The sequence below is a fragment of the Rhinatrema bivittatum genome, chromosome 6 (genome assembly GCF_901001135.1).
Source record: "Rhinatrema bivittatum chromosome 6, aRhiBiv1.1, whole genome shotgun sequence".
In the NCBI taxonomy this organism is placed as follows: Eukaryota; Metazoa; Chordata; class Amphibia; order Gymnophiona; family Rhinatrematidae; genus Rhinatrema; species Rhinatrema bivittatum.
Genome location: NC_042620.1, coordinates 276,698,187 through 276,716,908, shown reverse-complemented (window position 1 = coordinate 276,716,908; position 18,722 = coordinate 276,698,187). Strand labels below are relative to the sequence as shown.

At 42.6% G+C, this 18,722-nt stretch overlaps 1 protein-coding gene across 1 annotated transcript in view; it reads left to right on the top strand.

Moving 5' to 3' along the window:
* GDPD2 (glycerophosphodiester phosphodiesterase domain containing 2) overlaps positions 1 to 18,722 on the top strand; it is a 185,125-nt gene that overhangs the window by 112,567 nt on the left and 53,836 nt on the right. Inside the window, exons 8-9 of the mRNA XM_029607252.1 lie at positions 7,941 to 8,086; positions 9,069 to 9,151. Of these exons, the coding sequence (XP_029463112.1) occupies positions 7,941 to 8,086; positions 9,069 to 9,151 (229 nt within the window). The remainder of the gene's footprint in view (positions 1 to 7,940; positions 8,087 to 9,068; positions 9,152 to 18,722) is intronic.

Sequence of the window (18,722 nt, the reverse complement as noted above, 5' to 3'; positions counted from 1 at the left end):
CTCAACAGATCCTTGAAGACAAGCATAGTGCCGCAAGATTGGAGAAGGGAGGTTGTGGTTCCGCTTCACGAAAGTAGGAGCAGAGAAGAGGCTAGAAACTACAGGCTCGTTAGCCTTACCTTGGTGGCAGGAAAATTAAGAACATGCCATGCTGAATCAGACCATCCATCGAGCCCAGCATCCTGTCTCTAACAGGTTGCAAGTATCTGGCAGATCCCATAAAGTAGATCTAGTTCCTTATTCCTAGGGATAGTAATAGCCTTCCCAAGTCTACCTGGCTAATGTGTTATGGATTTTTCTTCCAAGAACTTGTCCAAACCTCTTTTAAACCCTCAATCTGTCACCTTGATCACATCCTCTGACAACAGATTCCAAATCTTGATAGTGCAATGAGTGACAAAGTACTTTCTATAATTTGTTATGAATCTGTTGGTTGTTAGTTTCATGGAGTTTCAGTATTATTTGAAAGGGTAAATAACTGTTCTTTATGTACCCATTCTATCCCATTCATGATATATAAACTTCTATCATGTCCCCTCTCAGCCATCTCTTTTCCAAGTTGTAGAGTCCTTACCTGTGTAGTTTCTCATCATATTAGAGATATTCCATATCATTTATCATTTTTGTTACCCTCCTCTGCACCATTTCAAGTTCCGCTGTGTCTTCCTCAAGATGGGGCGACCTAAACCACGCATTTGTACTCAAGATGTAGTCACAATTTGATATATTTTTTTAAGATTTTAAATTTTTATTGAGTTTTAACAGTAAGAATTATATAATTGTCATTTTAATTTACAATCACAGTTTAACAAAGTACTTCTTCTGTTATATTATTCAAGATGTTGTATCAATCTTTCTTCTGTCTTATAATAATCCTCATATTAAATTTTTAAAGACAAACGCTATGCATTATGGTACCAGGTATACTTCAAGACAGGGCCAGTCAAAGATACATATTAAACTGTATCTGTAAATAAAGTAATTATTAGCTGAAATCCTTGCCAAGTATGCATTTCTGTAAGAAACTGATCTACCTTAAGAATAAAAAGTTCCCAGATTTTTGGAACATTAGAATAAAAATCCCATAGTTGGAAAATAATTGATTCCATAATGTATATCCTCCAAAGTAGCCGTATCCACTCTTCCATGGTGGGAGCAGAAGGAGATCACCAGAAAAAAATTACCATGTGGCAATTCTAAAAGAATCACAAGAGGATCTAAGGGTAATTGAATGTTTGTGAATTTGAACATCCAGAAAAGGACTTCCATTCAGTATACCTGAATTTTGTGGCAGTTCCCCCAAATGTGAAAGAAGGTGCCAATTCCACCATAGTCCAGCCAACAAGTGTCATATTCCACCAGTCCCAACTTTTTCAACCTTTGGAGGGTATAGTACCAGTAATACAAAATGTTATAGCCAGCACAAATGGAACTATCTTTTGATATTCGACAAAAAATATGTTCCCATTATTCATCCCACTTTAATTTAATCCTCTGCAGTGCATCACTCTTTTCAGATATCAATAAATTATGTATCTTAGAGACTAGACCTTGGTCTGGATGAGGAGCAGCAACCAGCTGCTCAAACGCAGTCAATTTTTGACCACAGAGGCTTTTAATTGCTGGACGGGTCAATAAGCCTTTTATCTGTAAGTACTGGAAAATGGAAAGAGCATCTCCTCCCCCAGGACCCTCCAGTTGACCTATAGTCTTGATCTCCCCATTATCAAAAAATTTGCCTACCATATTGATTTGTAAATTAATCCATTTGGAGAAATGTGTCAAGTTAAAGTGGTTTGGGAAATCTGGAATATTCCAAAAGGGTGCTACACGTGATGGAGATGATGAAATATCAGTAGTGGCTAACGTTTTATACCAATAATTCAAAATAGGCCCAATAATAGGATGGGACTCTCAGTTATGTGACAAAACCTTATTGGATATCTAAGATGACAACTTCCAGCCCTACACTTTAACCCAAGCTATTTCTATTGATACTCATTGTTTATCTAATTGATTTAAGTGCCATAACAAAATATGTTTTAGCTGTATTGCACTTTGATAAGATTTAAAATCCAGTAAACTCAGGCCCCCTGTGATTCTTTGGTACAAACAATATATTATGAAATACTCTTGGGGGTAGATTTTTAAAAAAAGCGCGTTCGCGTACTTTTGTTTGCGCACCAGGCGCAAACAAAAGTACGCTGGATTTTATAAGATACGAGCGTAGCCGTGCGTATCTTCTAAAATCCTGGATCGGTGCGCACAAGGCTGCCGATTTTGGGCAGCCGGCGCGCGCCGAGCCGCGCAGCCTGTCACCGTTCCCTCCGAGGCCGCTCCGAAATCGGAGCGGCCTCGGAGGGAACTCTCTTTCGCCCTCCCCTCACCTTCCCCTCCCTTCCTCTACCTAACCCACCCCCCGGCCCTATCTAAACCCCCCCCCCTTACCTTTGTCCGTAGATTTACGCCTGCGAGAAGCAGACGTAAATCTACGCGCGCCAGTGGACTGCTGGCGTGCCGTGCTCCGACCCGGGGGCTGGTCCGAAGGCCTGGACCACGCCCCCGGGCCGACGCCATGCTCCCGGGCCCGCCCCCGAAACGCCCCGCCCCCGAAACGCCGCGTCATCGGGTCCCACCCCCGACACGCCCCCTTCCAAAAACCCCGGGACCTATGCGCGTCCCGGGGCTCTGCGCGCGCCGACAGCCTATGGAAAATAGGCGCGCGAGGCCCTGCTCGCGTAAATCCGCCCGGATTTACGCGAGCAGGGCTTTTAAAATCCGCCCGTATGCCTCTTCCCCTTCCAAATAAAGTTTGATAGCATACCATTTAGGGGAAAAAAGTATTTGGAATTTTGATAGGCAGCATCTCTAATAAGAATAGAACTCTGGGCAAGACATTCATTTTGATTGAAGCTATCCGACCCAGCCAAGAAATGGAGCATAAGGACCACCTGGTTAGATTTTGTCTGAGCTTTTTCAAAAAAAGGGTCAAAATTAAGATTAAACAAATTTTCTGAATTCCTAGAAATATTAATACCTAATTGCTTCAGTTGTCCATCGGAAAGGATAGCTTTGCATTTAAGATTTCTTGGCTTCACTCTGAACATTTACTTCATTGTTTGATAGGTTAAGTTTATATCCTTAAATTTTACTAAAATAATTAATAGATTGTAAAAAAACTAGAAGGAAGTACAATTTTGTGCTCTCTCCCTTCTAAAGAAGAAAAACCTTTAATAACTATATCGGTCCTAATTTTAGCAGCTAAGATTTCTAAATCTAATGCAAAATGGAGTGTAGAAAGTGGGCAACCTCGTCTAGTGCCCTTTTCTTAAAAAAAAAAAGTGGTAGAAACACACCCGTTGATTCTAACTTGCTCCTCTGGATAAAAATATAAACTTTTAACCCAGGTTATAAAGTGATCCCCAAAACCAAACTTAGAGAAAACATAAAATAGGTAGCCCCATTCAACAAGATCAAAAGCTTTTTCTGCATCTAGGGTCAGAAGAATGGAATCCCCAGATATTCTCTTACTCAAATGAATTAAATTAAGTGTCCTCTGTACATTATCCACTCCTTGTCTGTTAGATATAAAATCTGTTTGATTAGGATGAATCACCACAGGCATAATATCTTTAAGTCTACGGGCCACAATTTTTGCCAAAATCTGTAGATTGATCTGTAAGAAGAACAGAGTTGAGGATCCTTCCCTTCCTTAGGTGTCACCATAATATTGGCCAACCACACAGAGCTGGTACTTAATTGCTCACAATAACTCTTGAGTAGAGATTTGGGGATCCAATCATATCTTATTACGCTCAGATAGAACTCTCATCAGAACCCCAGGCAAAACATTATCCACCATTTCTGGTTGATACAAAACCTTAGTGTTACGAATCTGCTAGTGGACCCAAAAGTAGAGGGTTGATCTGGATACAGGAGGATGTGCACCCAGGGCCAGTCCAGACAATCCAAATCAAGGGGCCAGCAGAGAGTAAGTAAATCCAAGTCACAATCCGGGTCGGGGCAGGCAGCAAGCAAACAAGTCCAAAAGGCAGTCCCAGTCAGGGCAGGCAGCAGACAAAGGTTCCAGACAAGAAGATCCTCCAAAGTTCCAGCACAAGCAAGCCTGTAGCCGAGGCAGTGCTGTGCTGGAAAGATCTCTTTAAATAATAGTTTTTCCCACGCTATCGTGAGAACTTCCGGCTGGGCTGCTGACGACATAGGGGGTGAGTCATGCCACGCGTCGCGTGGTGCTGCACCGAGCCGAGCAATGCAGTGGAGCTGCAACACCGCGGGAGTCTGCTGGAGCTTGCTGAACGATAACACTTAGAAGTATAAAGGGACTTATAGAAATCTGAAAATAACCACATATTTCCGCATTATCAGTTGCTGTTTTTGCAGAGTTCTTGAGGAATTTCACCTGCTGCTGCACAACCATCTTTAATCTGCATGCTAAGAGCTTATTAGCCTTATTACCAGAGGCATAATACCTTTGTTTTGTATGTAATAAGCTATAAGCTATTTTTCCCTCTAAATAATGCTGCGATTGCTCCCAAGCTTGAAAAGGTCTAGCCCTACTGAGCCTCGATGGCCTATTTTTGTCTAGATCCTTTCTCTCTCTTTTAACTTTTTCCTCAAATCAGTTTCTTTCACTAGGTTTGCTCTCTTGCGAGCACACTTAAGGGAAATACAAATATCCCTAATAAAAGCCTTCATGGTGTTCCATGAGTTTCATTAGTTGTAAAAAAAAATCCCATTAAGTCCTATTGCATAGTGTTAGCCAATGTTGCGCTCCTCGACTTCAGGGCCCATGGTCGAGGGCGCTTTCTCACTTCTGTGGCGGTCTGATTGTGCCGAGACAAGGAGGGACGGTGTGCTCACTTCCCTGGAGGCCTGTCACGAGGCCGAGAGACCTTCTTTCATGGCAGGAATGCTGCCGAAGCCTCGCCCCTTGACGTCAGCTAGACGCGCGCGGAGATGTCGTCCCTTTCTTTAAAGGGACCAGCGCGGGAATACCCGGGCCAGCCCCGAAAGTTAAACACCCCTGTAGGGGTATTTAAGCTGCAAATTTTCTTCCTTCAGCGAGTTAGCAAGGATTGGAACCTTCCGGTCTAAGCTACTTTGCTGCTTCTTGATTCTTCTTGAAGCTCTTTCTGCCCTTCAGGGTATTTTCTCTAACCTGGGTACCCGCTCCTTGGGGGCCCTTTGCTTTCTTACAGGTGCCTATTTGGGATCAGATATTTGCTCCTCGCTGAAGCAATAGCAAAGGTTAAAGTACACCAAAAAGTCCAGATTTGGTTAAAAATAAATAAATAAAAGATTCCTTTAGAATAATCTGATTCTGTCTCAGCTCCAGAGATGGCTGCAAATCCATTGGATCCAGTTATTAAGGGGGACTTAGCAGCCCTGATACATGAATTCCAACTTCTACACACAGAAATTTCTGGATCTAATACTACTTTGCAAAGTGAAGCCTAGGTCATCAAGGAAAAAACGGAAATTAAGGAGATCCATCTTGGTGAACAGATTAACCATTCAGTGCACACACGTGTGCACCTTAAATCTTTGGGGAATATGATATTTTCCATTTTATTCTCCATTCCTTTTCAGATCATTCCTAACATTCTATTTGCTTTTTTGACCACTGTCATGCACTGAGCCAAGGATTTCAAAGCATCGAGGACTCCAAGGTACAGAGCCCAACATTGTGCATCACTTTGCACTTTTCTATATTACATTTCATCTGCCATTCACTTGCACAATCTCCTAGTCTAACAATGTCCTGCAGTACCTCACAATCCACTACTGTTTTAATAAATTTCAATAATTTTGTGTCTTCTGCAAAATGGATCACCTCCGTCATCATTCCCTTGTCCAGATAATTTGAATATGTTAAACAGCAAGGTCCCAGTACTGATCCCTGTGGTACTCTACTACTGACCTTTTTCAATTTTGAAAACTAACCATTTAGTCCTACCCTCTGTTTCCAGCCTTTTAACCAGTTCTCAATCCATAATAGAGCACTGCCTCCTATCTTATGACTCTATAATTTCCTGAGGAATCTCTGTTTTCTGAAAATTCAAATACACTATATCAAAAGGCTCCTCTTTATCTACATGTTTGTTTACACCTTCAAAAATATCTAAAAGATTGATAAGACCAGATTTCTCCTTGCTAAAACCATGTTGACTCTTCCCCATTAAGCCATGTCTATCCATATGGCCAGTGATATTGTTTTAAGAATGGCTTCTAACATTTTGCCTGGCATCAACATCAGGCTCACCAGTCTATAGGTTTTTGGATCACCCAGGAGCCCTTTTTTAAAAATCAATATCACTTTTATCACCTTCAAGTCTTCAGGAATCGTGGCTGTTTTAAATGATAGGGTACAGATAACCAAGCACGTGTTAGCAGTTTCATGTTTTAGTTCTTTTAAAACTCTGGAGTGGATACCATCCAGTTCCAGTGATTTGTTATTCTTCAGTTTGTCAATCTGATCTAATATATTCTCCATATTTTAGTTGCTCAGAATCTCTACCATTAAAGAATGGAGACTGCTAAATAAAAGGATGATGAACTATCTACAATCTGGTGTGTTGCAAGATCCAGAATAACATGGTTTTATGAGAAGGAATTGTCAAATGAATCTGATTGGGTGACTATAGAATTAGGTCAAGGAAGAGCTCTCAGTGTGGTTTATTTGGATTTCAACAAGGCTTTTGATTCGGTTCCACATAGGAAGTTCTGAAATAAAATGAAAAGCCAGGGAGTGGGTTCCAAGTTGGTGGAATGGATTACAGATTGGTTGAGTTACAGATAACAGCAAGTAGTTGTAAATGGAACCTACTCTGAAGAGAGAAGAGTGATTAGTGTAGTTCCTCAAGGATCAGTTCTCTCGCTATTTCTGTTCAATATATTTCTGAGCAATATTGTGGATGGATTAGAGGGTAAAGTTTATTTTGTGGATGATACTACGATCTGCAACACACCAGAAGGAGCAGAGAAAATGACAAGTGATCTAAGAAAGTTCAAGAATTGGTCAAAGGTTTGGCAGCTGGGATTCAATGTCACAAAGTGCAGGGTCATGCATTTGGGATATGGCAAGCCAAAGGAGCTGCAAGTGATGGGGTGGGGGGTGAGAGATTGATGTGCACAGCCTGAGAGACTTTGGGGTGATAGTATTTGGTGGCTATGGCCAGAGGGATTCTGGGCTGCATAGAGAGGCATAATAAATCAGCAGAAAAAATAATAACCCTGTGCAGGTCCTTGGTGAGGCCTCACCTGGAGTACTGTGTTCACTTCTGGAGACCTTATCTCAAAAATAAGGACAGTATGGATGTGGTTCAGAGAGAGGTAACCAAAATGATGTGAAGTCTACCCTGTGAAAGACTTATGAGATGAGACTGGAGGACCTAAATATGTATACCCTGAAGGAGAGGGAGAGACAGGGGGAGATATGATATAGACTTTCAAATACCTGAAAGGAATTAATGATGCACAAAAATCAAACCTTTTCCAATGGAAAAAACTTTGTGACATGATATGAAACTCCAAGGAGGTAGACTTAAGAACAATGTTAGGAAATATTTCTTCATGGAAAGGGTGGGAGATGATTGGCATGCCATCCCGGAAGAGGTGGTAAAGACAAGCTAGTAACAGAATTCAAAAGGGAGTGGAACAAACATGGAGGATCTCTAATGACCAGAGAATGTAAATGAAACTTCGGTGGTAGGGGGGTCCTCAGATGTTGATAACTGTCTATACTGTAGTGGAGTGGTCTTTGGTTCTGAATTTATTACCTCACCAGGTCCTAGGGGAATATTGGGGTGTTGTATATTGCTTTGAGTGAGGGGCTTGGGGAAAGGCTGACAATGTCTATCTGTCTGTGTGTTAGCCTGCAGTGTTCTTGTGCCTGATAATGTCTTTCTCTCTGTCTGCAGCACTGAGAGTGTCTGTTCTGCTCCTCTACCTATGTGTGGTTATAACTTTGTATCTGTTGCCTCTGCTTATCCGCTCCCCCTGCATCATGGAGCCAATCCTCCTGCCCCCGAAGCCTCACCTCATGGGACACCGTGGAGCCCCTATGGTGAGTACCCAGGGGTAGTACACAGGCAGAAGAGGCAGTTACACATGGCTCCCTATTGGCGCTTTTCAGACAAGAAATGTCCAGCCAGCAATCTTACCACCTCTGACCAGACATAAACAAGTAGATATTATCCTGTGCAGAACCTGCAGTCCACAGGCCCACTCTCAAACTCACCATGTACTGGGATTGCTCACTCGAGGGTCCTGGGGATTCACTTCTGGGACACTTGACTGATGCCACCAAGCATCGGACTGTCTCAAGGTCCTGTAGTGTCCCAGTCAGAATTCCTCACTCCCACTCCTAATGTGGGAACTAGAATGAGACAGGACTTCAGATTAGAGAAGGCCATATAGAGACAGGCTAGGGATTACTACAAGGATCCAAACAAGTCCAGGTCTGGCTGTTTATTAAATCTGTACAACATGGAACAGCTTCACTTCTCATTGCCTTTAGGAAATGTCACTCTCTCTCCTGGACCTCTGAGTGCAGCAACACCTCCCCACAACCCCTCTCCAGACACATGCTGTCTGCCCTCCACCTTCACCTCCACCACATGTTGCACCAGAGCACAGAGAGAAACTCCTATGTACCTCTCAGCATAGCGAGACCCCCTGTGCAGTTTCCAGTATAGTGAGACGCCCCACCATATTGTTTCTAAATACAGTGAGATCTCCTATATCCCCTCCACCACATGCTGCTCCTCAACATGGCAAGCCCCCCCCCCCCACATGCTGCTACTGAGTACAGCAAGAGCTTCTCCTAAGCTGCCCCTGAGCACAGAGACCCCTGTGCTATCTATAGCACTTTTGATTTCTAGAGGTCTCTTTATTTTGCAGATTTTTGCCTTTGTTACAGCTCCTCCAGAATTTTTTTTGCTTGCCTTACATTGATCTACAGCAGGACCCTGTGCTGAGCTGCGACACAGGATACAGCTGTTCCAAGAATGTAGATAATGTTAACTCTGCATTCCTTTCTTATGCAGGTGGCACCGGAGAACACCATGATGTCATTTAAAAGGACAGTAGCTTGTGATGCATACGCATTTGAAAGTGATGTCACAGTGAGGTAAGGACACACATTTTTTATAAGGTTCCTAAATACAAAGATGCATGGGTATTCTTAAGCTCTCACAAAACAAGCTGATTTTCAAACACAAGGTTCCTAGCATACATCGTGTTTGAATATCAGCTTGTTATGCAGCTAAAAGCCTCTGTGAAAATTTATGTAGCATTAAATGATGACATAAAGTCAGCATGTACCCTTATACAGTATTAAACTATGGTATAAAGGCTATGGTATCCTTACGCAGTGTTAAGCAATCGCATAATGTATGCACATACACATATAAAGTGTTAAATGAAGGTGTAAAGTCCACATATTCCCTTACATGATGTTAAACAATAGCTTAAAGTCCATGTATACCATTTCACATTGAGTGTTCTGCCTCCACAGTATATATATGTTTTTTTATTATGCTGCCACCTAGTATCTTTTGATATTGCACAGCTTAGATTTTCTGTAGGTTTTAAGTTCCCTGCCCTGACTGGTTATTGTTTATTACTGAATTTCCTTTTGAATCTGTTCCTGTTTACTCTATCTGCCCTTCTATACCTTTCTCATCTTCCTATTGGTCTCTTCAGTGGGATAGTTTATTTACAGCAGAAACTTTGTTGAAAGAAGGCTCTTGGCAGACTGACATCTTGTTCTCATCCAATTTTGGGCTCTGAGGGGCATCATCTTTTCACCTCTTATTTACTATTAACCCTCAGCTACTGTCAGCTTTCAGAGAAACCTATTATGTATATATTGGTCTCATCAACCTGTTCAGCTGTTCTTGGGACCTTCTCACCTACTGTGAGTGTTGAACTGTTCTTCATTCAAATAAACGTTTTTGTTAACCAAGAAACCTATTATATATATATTGGTCTCATCAACCTGTTCAGCTGCTCTTGGGACCTTCTCACCTACTGTGAGTGTTGAACTGTTCTTCATTTAAATAAATGTTTTTGTTAACCAAGAACTCTGCTTCAACGGCAGGGGAGCTCTCTGCTTCAACGGCAGGGGAGAAGAAAAACTGATACTTCACGCATATCCAGCATAGCTCTCTGCTTCAACGGCAGGGGAGAAGAAAAAAGGATTCACGCCGTTGAAGCTCTCTGCTTCAACGGCAGGGGAGAAGAAAAACTGATACTTCACACATATCCAGCATAGCTCCCTGCTTCAACGGCAGGGGAGAAGAAAAACTGATACTTCACGCATATCCAGCATAGCTCCCTGCTTCAACGGCAGGGGAGAAGAAAAACTGATACTTCACGCATATCCAGCATAGCTCTCTGCTTCAACGGCAGGGGAGAAGAAAAAAGGATTCGCACTCACAAAGCGGGGAGTAGCTGGCTTGTTACGGCGGTTACTACCCCAAACCAAATAAGCCTGATACTTCACTTTCAATGCATATCCAGCATAGCTCTCTGCTTCAACGGCAGGGGAGAAGAAAAACTGATACTTCACGCATATCCAGCATAGCTCCCTGCTTCAACGGCAGGGGAGAAGAAAAACAACCAATAAGGGCTGAATAACATAGTCTGGGTAAAACAAATAAGCATGGGTGTAGCTTGCTTATTGCGGCGGTTACTTCCCCTACTACCCCTAACTAACCAAGCTTGATATTTCACTTGGATGCAGCTCCATCACTGCTCTCTACATTAATGGTGGGGGTGGAAGGGAAATAGCTCTTTGGTTCTAAGAGAAACAGATAAGTATGAGAAAAAAATGTGTGAAGCTTGCTGGGCAGACTGGATGGGCCGTTTGGTCTTCTTCTGCCGTCGTTTCTATGTTTCTATAACTAAGTTTATCTGATATTTGCAGCTGGGGTGGAGGTTTAACTGACTGCCTAGGGCAGGGATGGCTAACTCTGATCCACAGGAGCCACAAATAGACCAGGTTTTCAACATATCATTAATTAATATGCATGAAATAGATTTGCATGCACTGCCTTCATTGTATGCAGATCAATTTCATGCATATTAATTGTGAGTATCCTGAAATCCTGGCCTGTTTGTGGCTCTTGAGGACTGGAGTTGGCCATCCCTGGTCTAGGGATTCAAGCTAGACATCAAACACTATAAGCAGTACAGTGAAAAAATATGGAAAATTTAAAGTAACTCACTCAGAGGTCTAGCTGTAATGACATTTCAGAAAAGCAAATTTAGAGGATTCCTCTGTCAATTTGGGCATGGACTGTGGTTTCTACTTCCATCTCTCCAATAACTTTCAGCTCTACAAATCTTTTATTCAGCCAGGGAGCAAAATTTCAGATCCTAGCTCCCCCTCCCAACAGTGATTACAACAGTAGCTTGAGATCAGTGCTTGGTTATTCAAAGCTGTAATTTGATCTGTCTGTACTTACTACTGTCACAGTAGCAGAAGATGTTCCTTCTGTAAACATGGTGCTCAGTGAACAAGCAAATGAGGCTTCACTCTCAGCCACAACTGCTGCTTGTTAGCGAAAGCACATTTTAACAACCAAAACCTCAGAGAATTATGAATCTAAAAAGGCTGGTTACCTAAAGAAGATTAATAGAAAGTAGGAAGAGTCAGAATCTCATAGACATAAGCTTGCCAGCACTACAGGTATAGAAGAAATTCAGCAAGCCATGAGGAAATTCTTTTATAGCTATAAATTATATTGATATGGATCAATGAATAAATGCTTAGAGCCAACAGCTGTGGAGAAAAACATTTTTTATTAAATGCTACAAATAATATAATATAATACATAACTTATGGAGAAAGACAGAGTGCTATGCAAAGTGCCAGTATAAAACTCTCTCTCAAATGATTTTACTGATAAGACATTATATAGGATTCACATTTGTTAATTTTCATCCCCCAAACTAGGTTATACAATAGTCAAAATTTCTATGATTGGTGTTTTACTATAAACAATTAACCTGAATGGCTATATGTTAATTTGCTTTCACTCTGCATGTAAATTAATCCTCACTTTGTATGCAAATATTATATATGGACCTACAACTAGCTACAGTGCTAGCATGACCTTGGTAGGTTTCTAAACATAAATTCTTTAATACTGTTGCCCAGTACTTTTCAGCTAATACAGCATTTTCCCTTTCTGTGGCATCAGCCTGTCTAAGAAAAACAAAGCACAAAACTGAAGCAAAGATGTTATAGAATACTTGTTAATAATTATAAAGCTACTTAGTACCAAAAATAAAAAAGTACTTTGTAGAACATGAATAATGACTTTTTGTATGACATATCAAAAAGTATTTCACTGCCTCTTTACCGCTCTTTATCAGAAGTCATGCCTGCAATAGGTAAGCACCCACAACAGTATCAACTCCAGATAGATACCTCACATTCTTAAACAGAATCAGTATACAGGGAAGATTTGAGAACAGAGATCTGCACAAGGACATTGATTGAGAACATGACAATATGTGCAAGGCCCTACTATACAAGCACAGCAAAGAATTGAAAGTTTAAAAGATATTGTCTCCTAGTACTCCAGTCTTTCCAGATGCTTCCCAAGGTCTTCAAGGTCACTGATATCAGTCTGTTCAAACCTTTCTTCAGCAGTGCAGTTGCCACCAGGTTATGTGCAGAATCTGCATGAACATAAACTTCCTTCAGTAAACAAGAAGCTGCTATAAAGCTAGCCAGAGCTAGAATTAAGGCGAAAGAATGCACCAGAGTTGCTGCTGCAGCTGCATACAAGAAAGCTGAGTTAGAGGCAGAAGAATAGAAAGCTGTCATGGTTGCCTCAGCAGCAGCCACACACAGGAAGGCCAAGTTAAATGCTAAGCTAGAAATATGACATCAAGCAAGGGAGGCCACAGCTGTGGAAGCCCAGGCTAAGAACCACAAAGCCACTGTGGATCAGGATTGTGGGAGGTCCAGATTGATCAGGTTCTTTCAGAGGATTCTGTTCAGTGTACAAAAAACTATGTCCTGGTGATTGCCTCTGAGCCTGGTGGCTCACTCTTACACCCTCAGCCAGGAGAGATAACAGATGCTAAGAGAAACCAGCCTGTCCATGAGGTCGACTCTATATCTTACAGAGATTAACTCAATGCACGCTCTACTATGGATGCTAATTGCCACCACAGCAATCCATATGCTCATTCACTTACAGATGCATTACAACCAGCCTCCTTGCTACTATCCCACCTCCCCCTACAGCCTGTTGGATAACTGTGGAATATCTGACCAATGGGCGGTTTCCCAGCTACTGCTCCCAACTCCATCTGTAGCCTATTGACTGGCTGTGGAATGTCTGATCAATAGCAGATAGCAGCAGTGTAGGACAGACAGGCTCTTCTCAAGGTGCACAGGAGGTGAGAGTAGCTACTGATAGAGGGACTGAGACCACTGCTAGGAAGATGACATGAGAGGGAAGATTTGTTGTAAGTAGCAGGAGGGGGTGAGACTAGGAGGTGGTGAGAAGATAATGAGCTATGGAGAGACAGCCAGGGATAGGAAGAGATGTGCACATGGATAAAATAACAAATAATAAAGAAATGAGAGGAATACCAAAAATAAGCTTTAAAAGAAAAAGGAATGAGACAGAGAGGAAGAACAAGCCAAATGCAAGCAGAGACAGAGGATGAATGGAAAATTGTTTATTCAAAGTTTGCAGATTTCTGTGCAAGCTGGGAATGGTCAAGTTGGGGGCAGATGGTATCTGCCTTTTTCTTGTATTTCTGCAACCACCAGGATAAATGAGTTATTTTACTGGAAATATGGGGAAGAGATTGTGGTGGTAGTGACATCATAGACTCAAAATCTCTATCTTAAAAATTAACATTTTCAATATTGAGAGGGGCTGTGGTCAGGGCTTGAGTTGAAGGGGAATTGAGGTGAGCATTGTTCCCCTCATTCACAAAAGTAAATAAAGCATTTCCCTATTCTGTCCCACAGGAGACCGCAAATATCTCTAGGGTTTCCAGATCGAGGTCAGGAAGCACTGCATACAGCTGTGGCCAGGGGCTGGGGATATACTGACTGCCAAGCTGCCAAGGCTTAGGACATGCAGTGGTGCCATAGAGAATCTTATATGGATTCTGAAAACATGGGACTGGCTCTGGCCTGGAATCTGTGAGAGCCAGGAGAAGTGCTAGTGGGAGGCAAGACCAGTTCTAGAAAAAAATGTCTGGGCTTAGGGAGTACACAGCAGGGAAGTGATCCAAGCTTATGGAGGAGGAGAATAACAAATGTATTTATTTAAAATTATTTATATACTATCTAACAATAAAGTATTGATCAAAATGGTGTACAATTTACATAAACAAACAAAAATAAAAGCAGAAAAAAGATGCAATCATTAAATGATATTAAAATTATAAAAACAAATATTTTAAAATAAAGAAGTATCTAACTTTAAAAAACAAGAGATAGGAAAAGAAAGACAATTTAAATTGGATATGGAGTACATGATGAAAAATGCTGTATATAATGTAGTTATGAAATATTTGTATCTGGGGTGACAAATGCTTTTGTGAAAAGATAGGTTTTTAGTGATTTCTTAAATTCTTTTGGATTTGAGATTTGATGAAGGGGAGTAGGTAATGAGTTCCATATTTGCAGACCAGGTACTGAGAATTCTCTTTTTCTAGTAATGTTTAGATGTGCTAAGCATACCGATGGAATGTCTAGTAAGTTTTTGTTCAAAGATCTTAGGTGTCTAGATGGTTTGTAGATTCGAAGAATAGTGCAAAGCCAGATTGTGGATGGATTATGTAGTAGTGAATGTACAATGGACAAGATATTATACTGTATTCTGAATTTAATTGGCAGCCAATACAGAGTAAATAATGTGAGGGAGATGTGATTTTTGATAGATGAACCGGTTAGGATACAGGCAGCTGAGTTTTGAATCAGTTGTAAAGGTTTGATTGCCGATTTGGGAAGTCCCAGATAAAGGCCATTACAATAGTCTAGTCCTAAGGATTGAAGTACAGAACAGAAATCCCGGTAGAATAGAAGTGGACGTAAGCGTTTAAGAGATGTAATTTATAAAAGGAGTTTTTAACTGTTAGAGAAATGTGCTGAGATAGTGACAAGTTGGTGTTTAGTAAAATTCCTAAACTACGGGCTTTGGTAAGTATTGGTATAGAAATACCGTTTAATAGGAAGTGTGAAGGGGGACCATTGGAGGGGTTAGTAATTAAGCTGAGGAATAGAATTTCAGTTTTGTTGGAATTTAGTTTTAAGTGGCTGAGAGATAACCACAGTGAGCTGACCCTACTAATGAAGGGAAAGACTAAATGCTGATGAGGTGTGGGAGTCAGTGGACAGGTGAACCAAGCCTGAAGAGGAGAGAAGCTGACTAAGGACGGGTGAGGAGGAACTTTCTGGGGAGTTAAGGGATGGGGAGGAGAACAGAGGAGGACAAGTCAGTGGGAATTGGGGAGCAGAGCAGGCTAAGGAGATGTAGGGACTGGAGCAGGAAGAGGGGTATTAAACCCTTTCCCCCTAAATATAAAATTCAAAAGTATGTCCATGCAGAGGGACTAAGGAAGAGAGGGGGAAAAGAGGAGAAGAGGAGGAAGAGAGAACATTAGGAGAATGAATGAAACAAAGGGGAGGGGGTTTCAGAGAGAATGATTGTGATGGGGAAGCTGGGGAAAGTGGATAGGCTGTTGCAGGAGAATGGAGCAACAGAGAGGAGAGTGATGGAGATGAGCTTGGGTTGGGGAGAAGAATGGCTGGTGGGACATTGGGTGCTTTCTTGGCTTTTGGTCTGGACACTTTTCCCAATGGCCACATTACCTGCCCCTCTCTGGACATTTAAATACAGGCTGCCCGGTCACACTCATGACCCACTGGGGTAGATTTTCACAAAGCGCGCCTTAGCGTACTTTTGTTGGCGCATCAGGCGCAAACAAAAGTACGCTGGATTTTAGTAGATACGCGCGTAGCCGCTAAAATCCTGGATCGGCGCGTGCAAGGCTGCCGATTTCGTGTAGCCGGCGTGCGCTGAGCCGCGCAGCCTGCTGCCGTTCCCTCCGAGGCCGCTCCAAAATCGGAGCGGCCTCGGAGGGAACTTGCTTTCGCCCTCCCCTCACCTTCCCCTCCCTTCCTCTATCTAAGCCACCCCCCGGCCCTATCTAGACTCCCCCTTACCTTTGTCGGGAGATTTACACCTCCCGGAGGGAGAAGTAAATCCCCGCGCGCCAGCGGGCCTCCAGCGCGCCGAGATGAGACCTGGGGGCAGTTTCGGAAGGCGCGGCCACGCCCCCGGACCGCCCCAGCCCGAAACCATGCCCCTGGGCCCGCCCCCAAAATGCCGCCTCCCGCCCCGAAAACGCCGCACCGATCGGCCCCGCCCTCGACACGCCCCCCTCGAAAAAACCCGGGACTTACGCGAGTCCCGGGGCTCTGTGCGCGCCGGTAGGCCTATGTAAAATAGGCGCACCGGCGCGCAAGGCCCTGCTCGCGTAAATCCGGGCGGATTTACGCGAGCAGGGCTCTTAAAATCCGCCCCACTGTGTTTTCTTTTATCTTTTTTGGCTGGGGGTGCTGTTCGGCACCCCTAATCATTTTCAAAGGTAGGCTCCTATGGCTACCATTGGCATCTGTCCACGAAGAAATGCACAGTTAATGAACGCTCTCATTTAGAGAGAGTCATCCTGTGTTGTGTGCAGCAAGAGGCTTAAGTTAAAGCAATCAAGACAACAAAACAGGAATCAGTGAAGATGTTTATTGGACCAGTCACTGAGTCAGTGTTCCTTATGTCTCTTGAAAAGACTTGAACGTTATGGACCATTGCATCTTTTTGACAATTCTTTGATTGCATAATATTTAAAATAGTGATATCTGTGTTACTTACGGGCAGATTTTTTAAACAGTGCGCGCAGGGTACATTAGTGCGCGCTACCCAGTGCGCACAAATGTACACCCGATTTTATAACATGTGCGCGCTGCCACAAGCATGTTATAAAATCCGGGGTCGGCGCGCACAAGGGGGTGCACACTTGTGCACCTTGCGCATGCCGAGCACTAGGGGAGCCCCGATGGTTTTCCCCGTTCCCTCCAAGGCCGCTCCGTAACTTGCGTGCACTGGCCCGCTGCCGGTGCGCCATCTTCCTGGCACGGCCGCTGTGCCAGAGGACTCGAGACCGCCCCTGGACCGCCGTCCCGCCCCCTTTCCATCACTTTTTCAAAGCCCCGGGACATATGTGCGTCCAGGGACTTGTGTGCGCCGCCGAGCCTATGCAAAATAGGCTCGGCGCGTGCAGGGGCAGGTTTTCAAGGTTACGTGTGTAAGTTACGCGCATAACCCTTTGAAAATCTACCCCTAAGTGAGAAGTATTCTGCCTTCGCAGTGTATGTATGTTTCTTTATTATGCTATTACCTGGTGTCTTTATTTTTATTTATTGGTATTTATAAACCACCTAAAGCAAGAAAACTAGGCAATGTACAGGTAGTACAATCATAAAATAATAAGGACCAACATATCACATAATATAGGGCACAACTTGATATTGCACAACTTAGATTTTCTGCAAACATTCGGTTTGAATGTTCCTGAACTTCATTTTTGATCTGTTCCTGTTTGCTTTCTCCCTATCTCTCTCTCTCTGCCTTTCTCCTCTTCCTATTGGTTACTTCACCCAAGAAATGACTGGCACAGTTTATTTCCTGCAGAGACTTCCAGTTGAAAGAAGGCTCTTGGCAGGCTAAAAGCTTGCTCTCATCCTCCTTCAGGCTCTGAGGGGCATCATCTTTTCACCTCTTATTTCCTATTAACCCACAGCTACTCTCAGCTTTCAGAGAAACCTATTACTGCTGTATTAGTCTCATCAACCTGTTCAGCTACTCTTGGGACCTTCTTATCTACTGTGAGTGTGAATTGTTCTTTGTTCAAATAAATGTTTTTGTTAACCAAGAACTAAGTTTATCTGATATCTGCAGCTGGGGAAAAGGTTTAACTGACTGTCTAGGGTTCAAGCTAGTTATCGAATGCTGTGGGCAGTACATTGAAGGATGGTGTAAAGTCCACGCACACCCTTACGCATTGTTGAATAATGGTATAAAGTCCGCATATGTCCTTACACATTGTTAAATGATGCTATAAGGTCTGCATGTATTCACACACATTGTTGAACGATGGCGTAAAATTCACGCACACCCATACGCATTGTTGAATGACAGCGAAAAGTCTAAACGTGTCCTTAGACAGTGATAAACAATGGCATAAAGTCCAAGCATACCCTTATAATAGATTGATATGTAGCTAAAACTGTGTGAACATTTACACAGTGTTATATGATGATGTAAAGTACATGTCATATTAATGTACACTTTGTAAATAGCCCGCTACAAAACCTGTTGTGTTACCTGTTCGAATTTCTCTTTGTTACCTTTATTATTAACCTTCACTTTGTTACTTGTTCACTGTAAAGCTTGTTGCTATTTTTAGTTATCTGTGAACTGAGATGATGTTCCCAACGTATCCCGGTATACAAAACCACTCAAATAAATAAATAAATAAAATAAATGTCTTAATGGCATGACTAAAAAGCACCCATTTTCCAAATGCTTCTCCTCCCCTCATTCCCTCATGTAACGGCTCTTTTCTATGAGACTGAAAGTTCATGCATTATGGAAATG